This window comes from Pteropus alecto, unplaced genomic scaffold (assembly GCF_000325575.1).
Source record: "Pteropus alecto unplaced genomic scaffold, ASM32557v1 scaffold35, whole genome shotgun sequence".
Taxonomy (NCBI): Eukaryota; Metazoa; Chordata; class Mammalia; order Chiroptera; family Pteropodidae; genus Pteropus; species Pteropus alecto.
In genome coordinates, this window is record NW_006437828.1 from 7587213 (window position 1) to 7596689 (window position 9477).

The 9477-nt window shown below is 39.3% G+C and overlaps 1 protein-coding gene across 2 annotated transcripts in view; it reads left to right on the plus strand.

Annotated features, from left to right (window-relative positions):
* Positions 1-8922, plus strand: part of DGKH (diacylglycerol kinase eta) — a 92196-nt gene extending 83274 nt beyond the window's left edge. The window contains exons 27-29 of one of the 2 annotated variants that reach the window (XM_006914951.3): positions 149-257; positions 1738-1868; positions 6985-8922. In XM_006914951.3, the coding sequence (XP_006915013.1) occupies positions 149-257; positions 1738-1868; positions 6985-7107 (363 nt within the window). In that variant the 3' untranslated portion in view covers positions 7108-8922. The remainder of the gene's footprint in view (positions 1-148; positions 258-1737; positions 1869-6984) is intronic. The other variant, XM_006914950.3, reaches the window with a different exon arrangement.
* The last annotated feature ends 555 nt before the right edge of the window (positions 8923-9477 follow it).

Below are 9477 nucleotides of genomic sequence, written 5' to 3' on the forward strand. Positions count from 1 at the left end.
GCACATTCTCAGAGGCATTGGGAATTTTTTTCAAGAAGTTATCACGTCCACGATGCTTTGCGTTTGTAGCCTATTCCTGTGTCGTCGCTAACGTTAGAGCAGCTTTTCCTTCTCACTCCTGAGAAAACCCTCTTCTCGCTGCCAACAGGAGCCTCCCGTGGACTGCGCCAAGAGGAACAGCAGGAGCACGGTGTTTCGTATAGTGCCGAAGTTTAAAAAGGAAAAGGTCCCCAAGCAGAAGACGAGCCCACAGCCTGGTAGGTGGCCCGTGCTGGCAGGGATGGCGGAACAGTACGGGAAAATAACTCACTAGAGCGACGTCGCCAAGGCGACGAAAACGTCCTGGAACTAGATCCAGGCGATCATCACGTAGCGCTTGAGTCTACTAAATGCCATTGTAAAGCGGTCAAAATGATGGGTTTATGGAATGCCCATTTTACCGTAGTAAAAATGATACCACACCTTAAATATGTGCAAATATCAGTAAGAATCTGTAGTTTGAAAAGTAAAACGAGGTGGTCGCTGACGTGCTTCTATTGCACGTTTGGTGGATGTCAGTGCATCTATTTCAAGGGGTCTTGATCTTGCTCAACATCAATTCGAGGCATCAGCGTGTAACTTGTTTTTCTTCATCGTAGTTCAAAATCTAGAACATTTTGATAAGTAGAACATAGAAACTTTCATATATTCCTTTAGCTTACTAAATATATTTTCCACCTAAAGTTACATATCCACTTTCTCCTGTTTTAAGGACTCACTACACCATTTCAGCCCTCGGTAATGACAGTCTATTGTCACATTTACATTCTCAGTATAATGAGAAAGATTAAACTCGCTCTTCGAAGTTGTCTTTCTGGTTCCCTTCCCACTTTTCCCTAGAGATTCAGTTTCATGCTGTACGCATGCTGAAGCACCTTCGAGTTCTGTGTCTATGATGGTAGGTGCCCTTCACAATCAAATCGGTTTGTCAGTCTTCTGAGTTAGTGTTCTCATTTTAAAAATGATATATCCCCTGATTTTTGGCTATCAAAAGTCAGCTATTGCAAAGCAGCTGTTGAAGGGCATTTTAAAACCAAATATGGCAGATAAGTAGGCTTTATTAAGCTAATCGGTGTTGAATCAAATATATAAAAGAATGATGACACATACTGAAAAACAACAGTCCAACTAATCTGAGTAGTGTTGACAGTTTTTAGATGACGTTAAATCGATTTAACGATCCATTATTTTTATAACTATCAATAGTCATAGGATCAGTAAAGGCAATGCTTGAAGTCAGCAAGACCTGAAGCAGGTGTTTGTAAAACTGAGCACCCCATGTCAGATTTCAAATTTGAATTAGCATTGGTAGCTAATTAAACTGTAGTTTCATATATGGTCTTAAGGAAATCATCAGAACTTTTTTAGACCTTGTACTACTGATCCTAATCGTGAGAAATAACTTTTTTTGTGCACACTGTATAGTTTGGGTGGCTTAAAGGAGGAAATTGAGCTATAGCTAGGGACACAGGTGTACTGCCGTGCATGGCTTTGTGTAATCACATCCTTGTGTTGATCGATAGTCTGTAACGTGCATGAGAAAAAATGGAGTTGTAGTTTCGTTGAAATGGCACTTTTAACCTTGCCCTTTGCTAGCACTGCCGCTATACTCTGTTTTGCATCTTCTCTGGCCAACCTTTGCTTTGTAATGCATTGAGCATGTAGAAATTAAGGGGGTTTTGCTCTTAACTTTGGTAGTTCAGAAATGGGGCACAGAGGAAGTTGCCGCTTGGCTGGATCTGCTCAATTTGGGAGAGTACAAGGAAACCTTCATCCGTCATGACATCAGAGGGGCTGAACTTTTGCATCTGGAGAGGAGAGATCTTAAGGTATTTCTTTTGTGCTACCTTCTGCTCTTGAAATTTTTCTTGCATAACAGAATCTTTTCTCCTGCGCCTCCTCTGTTATGTGCTTATAGCTTGGCTTATGTTATGCAAACGTGCAGTAATCTAATATGCATTGTCCTGTGGTCCAGATTCCTTGTATGCTTTTTAAACAAGAATATCAGCAATATTTTCCTCTCAAAATCATTCTCCTACTAGTATAGCTAAAGCTTACATGACTTTAGTAATTTTTCTCTGCATCCATTGGTATGGCTATTCTTGTACGCTGATATTTTTAAATAAATCATGTTTCCAAATGGGCTTATTCTATTGGATCAGCATGAAAGGTGATAATTGTTGCTGAAAATGACTTTAAAAATGTACTAGAAGGTAATTCAAAATACCAATAACAAAGCCTTGTTAATATGTGGGACTAGATGAGAGACTTATAATCCTGTGATTTTGTTGCGTTTCTAAATCGACTTTTCAGATGTCACAAGATAACTAGATCAGTAAATTCAAATTTCCTTTCCATGACTTACTGTTAAAATCGTATTATTCTCCAAAAAATATTTTCTTTAATAGATAAAGTAAAAGTTTTGCCTCGATTTTGCTAGAAAGCGGCTCAGAGCCTGTTCGTCACTCACAACAGAGAAGGAGAATCATTCATTCATGGTCTGCAGCCCTTCTGTCTAATTCTTTGGAGGCTCAGCAGCAGAAATGGCCAAAGTGGCTATCCAGCCCCAGGGATAGGAGTGGGGTTGTGTCGTTATATTTTCTTATACCACATGCTGCCAGTTTTAAAATTCCAAGATGGCTTAATAAACAACCGACAAAGCCGTCAACATTTGTTGGATGATCCCTTTTCTGGAGACCAAGCTCTGAAACGCATAGAATTGTAATATAGTAAGTTCCTAACAAATTCATGAACGGTCATGCCTTTATCTACAAATGTGCTAGCGTAGATCTTTGAGCAGATACCAGGTAATATAATTTGACATGTTTGTGATGCCGGGTCATACAGTTTTAGCACATCAAAAGTGAACGTCACTTATGCCTAAATATTTTTAGCCAGAATAATAATGAAATCATAGATTTTTTTTTTTTTTTTTTTAGGTGAGGCAGCCCTTGGTTGACCTCACAGATTGCAAGGACCTTGTCAGCTTAAATCCCTTATTTTTTATGCCCACAGCACCTGGTCTTCTTAGGTGGTCTCCCATCCAAGTAGTAACCAGGCCCGACCCCACTTAGCTTCCGAGATCAGATGGGATCGAAATCATAGATTAATTAATTGCCTTAGTTGAGAGGCCAAAATCTGGAACGCAGCAAAAGATAGCGTTAGAGTGCATAAAGTAAAGGTTGACTTCAAAACTTGAAGTGAATGCATAAAAAAAAATTAACGTAGGGTATCATTATTATATCCAACATAATTGTATAGCTCCTGCTGCCCTCAGCAGGCAGCAATATTTATTAAATAGCTACCGATTATTGTGTTATGCCAGCTTTCCTACAAGGTATCTGCCCTCCAGAAGCTTGCATTTCATTTGCCACGAATAAGCATACATTCTAGGAAAAGACTGTGTGTGTGTATCACATACACAAACATATATAAAATACAAATACAGTGAGCGAAGCCAATATTTACAGGACTTATTATATCATACATGTCATAAGTCAAAGTAAGAGTGATAGGAGCTGGCTAGAAAAAAGAATAAGAGTAAAAAGGAGATGGTTAAGAATTATTTTAGTAAACTTTTCTTTGGCATTTCGTGAGACTTTCAGTTCTGTGTTGTTGTTATTTGTAATGCAAACTACATTTTTTTCCTGTAAAACTTTTCTTTTAGAAATTTGCACTGACAGTCCTCTTGAACTATTTTGGTTCTAAAACAGGGCGTGAAGGAATGGGGAAAGAAAAAATGACTTTACAGAAAGAACCTCCTGTAAAACCAAACAGTGGCACCTGGGGACGAGCCCCACCCTGGTCTCTGTGGTTGTGGTGTCGGAGAGGGCAGACCCTTCAGAATAAAGTCTCTGAATGGGAGGGTCCCTCCCCCCTCGGTGACCTTATCCGTGCCTTTGGCCTCGAATACTGTCCGTGAATATCTCGTATGAGAGGTTCACAGTTTGTATTTCTAGCCCTGACCTCATTTGTGAACTTTCCGATTATTTCACCAACTCTACTTGATACTTGGCTGTCACACAGGGATGTCCGTTTTAATGTGTTCACAACCACACTTTCTTTAAAAAAAAAAAAAAAGGTTATTTTATTAGTTTCAAGTATACGACACATTGGTTAGACCTTTATATCGTTTATAAAATGATCCCCTAATTGCTCTTTCTCTCCACGCGGCCATCACGTAGCTGCCGACTGCATCCCCTCTGCCTCGCTCTCATCCCGGGGCCGTCTGTCGCCTACCGCTTTGAACCCCGCTAACCGTTCTGCCCCTCCTCCCGTGCTCTAGTCTTAGTAAATCGCCCCCTCCCTCTCCAGGTGCTCGAGCCAGAGAAACCCAGGGGCATACGAAGCATCTCCCCCTTCCTTATCCTCCCCTAACCCACGAAGCCCACCACGAAGCCCACCCCCAAGCCAGGCGGACGCCAGTCCCCATCCGTTTCTCTGCCCCACGCTGCCCTGACCTCTCGCCAGCGCCAGGTTCCCAGCCCCCCGACTGGCCTTCCGCTGCTGCTCTTGCTCCGGCTCATTAACCACACGGCAACCAGAGCGGCCATTTAACGTCAGGCCCGTCAGTTTCCTGCCTAAAACCTCTCTGTGGCTTCCTGTTTCTGTTAGAATAAAGCCTCGATCTTGGCGAGGTTGACAGGTTCTGCTGTTTACTCAGCCTGGTGTGAACCCCCTGGCTTCTTGCTGGGCCATGCTTCATCTGCCCCGGCCTTATTTCGTTTGCCTAAAAATACTAAACTCTGTCTCACCGTAGGAGGGTACCCGCTTAGATATGCTTCTCCCCCTACCTGTCGGCTGGCTGAGCCCTGCTCAGAGCTTGGCTCAGGTGTTACTTCTGTATCACTAAAACAACTGGAGATGGCATTTGACAGTCTACAGGCGGGAAAGGGAGACTATTTCTAATGTGCTTTAACAGACAAATAAACGGATTGCATTATTTTCCCTCCTGGAAGAGAGTAGGAAGAAGTGAGGGGCATCAAAGAAAATGGTAATGACATAGTAGTTTTTGTTTAGTTGGTTTTAGGTGGGTTTTTTTTTTTTCCACTTGTCAAGTTGTGTATGAGTGGCCAGAAGGATAACTGAATATCTACAAAGCCTGCTTCTGCAAAATTAGGCCTATTTATCCAAAGAAAGGGAAAGCCAAAAGGAAAGAATATGAAAAAAATAAACATAACAAACATCAGGGTACAATTTTATCACAGCCCAGTTCCTAGAAGAGATCCAAGTATTGAACTCAAGCTAAAGAAAATACAGCTAAGAAGTTAGTGCAACTGCTGAAAACATTCATCTCATTACATCACAGCAGTAATTTTGAGTCGAATCTGTCTCTCCCAAAGAAGTCTTTGTTCTTGAGAATACAATGTACCTATGGCCTAACATAAAATATTTAGTATTAAATATATTTCTTAATCAGAGAACTAAGTTATCACAAAATATAAAGAATATAAAATATTCCATTCAAATCAAAGAATCTGTATACAACTATAAATGGATTTACATTTCTAATGTAGGTAGCAGGCAGCTGGCATTGTACCTTCTAGGCTTTGGCCTTGATCTTTGTTACTTTAACTCACATGCAGGAAATGTACGGTTGCCTTAGACTAATTGTGGTTGTCCTGGTATCATGTGAGAAGATGCTTTTCAGGGTCAGCTAAATATTATAAAAATTTTACCCCGAAACTATCTCAGTCTTGAAGAGAGTCCTCGCTGCGGAAAGAGTAGTTTTAAGAAGAATTCAGAATCGTCAGTAGCAATGCTGCTTTAGAACTCAAATTGCCCATAAAGTATGTGGGAGAAAGTGTGAACATGCAGGTGTGTGTGTGTGTGTGTGTGTGTGTGTGTGTGTGTGGACTTAAAACAGTTTGATCTACTTCATTTAAAAGTTTAAAAGGAAAGCATCTCTTAGTCTGAGGGATATTTGGCATTTTTATCTTGTCAGAAAAATAATCTTGTGGTACCTTATAGTCCTATTTTCTAGGCTGCTTTGGAAGTCATCATTTTACTAATTTTCAAACATTTTAAAAACTCTGTTTTGTAAAGTTAAGTTATTTGACTTCACACATTGTGCACGTTACACTTAAAGAAGCTGTCGGGTTTGGAGGCCTCCATCTCTGCTTTTAGTGCTTCAGATAGTGAATATTTCGGTCATCTTGGGTGAGTCTCATTCGCTCCAGCAACAAGTATTGATTTGCTGAGTGCCTGCTGTGCCGCTCACTCTGCAGTCAGCATGAATTTCTGAAAGTTAACTACAGAATTCTTGGTTCTTCAAAGGAAGATAGTTCTTTAAGAAACAAGAATTCTGACGGAAAGGAGCCAAAAGTGTTTGAGGAACAGCATCGACCCACAGACACCTGTGTTTTAAGGAGTTTTTTACACATACACGTTACAAAGTATAAAGAATATTTAAATATTCCTCTGAAATCAAGACTCTAAATGCAACCCCAAATGCATTTACATTCCACATTTAGGTAGTGGGGCTGGTATCTTCCTTTAGGATTAGGCATCACTTTTAAGTTTGATATTTTATCAAGGAAATGTATAGTTGCCATAAGACTAACGGTGGATGCTCTGGTATCACCACGTCACTTTATCAGAGATCCCAAAAGGACCTGTGTTTCTTAAAAAAAAAAACGAAAGAAAGAAAGGAAAAGAAAAAGGAGAAACTAATTTTGATTCTTGAAGAACTGCTATTGTATATAATTTATGAGACTGTTACATTTAAGAGTTTAGAATGTAGAATGTAATTTTTTACTGGTTGGTAATTTTTCAATGTCATCTTATTTTTGCTTTCTCAACGTCTTTTTCTAGCGTTCACTTCCTGCATCATTGAATAGAAACTAACAGAAATGAACCGAATGCTCATGCTAAGTTAAATATTTAATCACTAATTCTCTCATCAATAAACTCATCTTCCTTTTTTTTTCTTTCTGTTTATCTTAGGACCTGGGGATACCGAAAGTGGGTCATGTGAAGCGAATTCTCCAGGGAATTAAAGAGCTGGGCAGGAGCCTTCCCCAGCCCGAGGTGTCGCCGTACCGGTGCTGTCCCTCGGAAGGGCAGTGATTGCCATTTAATACAGAGTTCTTGGAAGCAGTTGGCTGTCCCTGTAGTTTTCTGCCCAGAGAAGGAATCACCACCGAAGCATCTCTACGGCTCGATATTTCGCCGTGGGTGAAAATTTTGATTTGAGGTATTAGAAAATATTTTTGTGCCAAAAAATACATTCCACAAAGCCATTTTCTTATTGTGCAAACCTAACACGTTCAAATATGCTCACATTAGTAGGAAGAATTGAAGAATTTGAGACAATCTCGTCGCCTAAAAGGTGGAATCACACAGTGTTTACTTTCCGTAAACCGGGTCAGATGGAATGTTCTTACTGTGCAACCGCATAACAGACTAAGATTTAAGTGAAGTTGTGTTTTGAATGTCAGATCGGCAGCACCTCTGATTCCTAGCGCTCGGTGGTCAAAGAGTAAGGTCGAATACTATGAATGAAGGCGAATCTTAATGCACGATGTTCCCGCTTGAATTCTTTCCTTTTCTTGCATGTCACATCTAACCTTGTACCAGTTTTACTGTCAGTTTCAATGGAATTAATTTATTACTACCTAAGTACCTTTTTGTTAGCTAAAGGCACTTTTCTGTTCTTTGATGTGGACTTTTGCAAAAATATTCTATATCTAAGAATTTGCGAACATGCGTCTGTGCCATGATCAACAAATGATATACATCTTATGCAAGCCAGTTTTATGTCAGCCAATGATAAACAGCAGTAGGTATGCACATTAAGAAAATTTTCTGGATGTTTTCACAAAATTTCACGTTGTCTAAGACTTATGCTTTCTAAACCAAAATTCCCACATTTTGTTCTTATTTTTTCATTTCAATTTCATAATTATTTAATACTCTGTTTGCATTTATAATACTGTAGACTGTTGACATCCAGGAATTTCTCCAAAGTCTCACTTGGGATCTGTGTCCCGATGGGCCACCCAGACTCGCCCACTAGCTAAAGTCACTCCTGACACAAACTTCCCAACAAGAGAAATCTAAATTTGTTCTCAAGGGCTTTACATTATTATTATTATCTCACTTAATTCTTCTATCAGGTAGATATTATTTTCCTTTTTCTAAACCACTTGGCTTTAGCATAGCTCGTTAGTAGTCAACATTGCAATTATCAAATCTTTGAAAGCCAAAGGCATACATATCGAAAAGTCATAAAAGTACCTTTAAATAAGCTTTCTTTAGGTATTATATACCAAAAATGTTAATTATACTATTTAAAAATCTTCTATATAAGAGAAGTAAACAAGGTCCTGACCCAGTGATGACAGTTTTCATAAAGCAGCCTTTAGCTAGGTGTTCAACAGATAAAAATACACACACATCTATACCTACACAGATATATGTGTTAATACACACATAAGCATTTATATGTATATTCGCATGTACATATATAATCATGAAATATACTCTCATTGACATTTTCTAGACAGTTATTTGCTGAATGCTTAAAGAGAACCATTGATGGGAACACATTTAAAATGAACTACTGTCAGACATATAATTTGATTATATCAAAGGAATTTAAATATTTGACACTTTATTTTTATTTATAACTTTAGTATTTAACTACTAGTAAAATCACAAAATATGGGTACCTTAAAAATAAATGAACCTGATGGATTCCCGACCGGGTATGTCTGACGATATATTTTACCTGTCTTAAGTTGTGAATAAATGGAAAATTTTCAAAGGGAATTCTATCAAGTAACTTAATAGAGTAAAAAAAAAAAAAAAGCTCACTAATACTTTTCATGTTATCCACACCTGTAAGTTCAAGGGTCTTCTGTTTCTGTCCCTTTTCTAGTCCCCACCCTGCAAGGTGTCCTGCTCTTGCAGGCACTTCCCTGCGAAATGAAAACGGTAGATGCCAGCTTCTCAGAACCCTGCTGAAATCATAGATCTTTGTCCTGCTTTACTGAAAAAGGAGAGCTGAGGGCACGGAGGCAGGGACTCTAGAAAAGAATGAAGTGATATAAAGGTCGTTATTGGTTTCCACTCCCCCACATCACCCCTTTGCCAACAGAAACGATTCTCAAGCTATTACCTTTGCAGAATTTAAGAGTAAGATGTAAATGATTGAATTTTTTTGTTTGGTGTTGATCTTTCTTTTACTTTTAGATCACAGCTGGCATACAGACTGTAAAACCTCAGTTAAAGGAATCCTTAATTAGCTAGAGTTTTCCCGCAAATGGCTTTGGGATCAGGGAAATCCTTTAAAATGCAATTAGGTACCTTTTTTGTTTAATGATAGCACTTTTTCCTGGATGCTCTGTCTGCACACAGCTGTGTAGGGCCCAGGTACCTTCACTCACATCTGTGCCAAGATGGTGCTCTCAGAGCCTCCATACGCTCCTGTCAGTA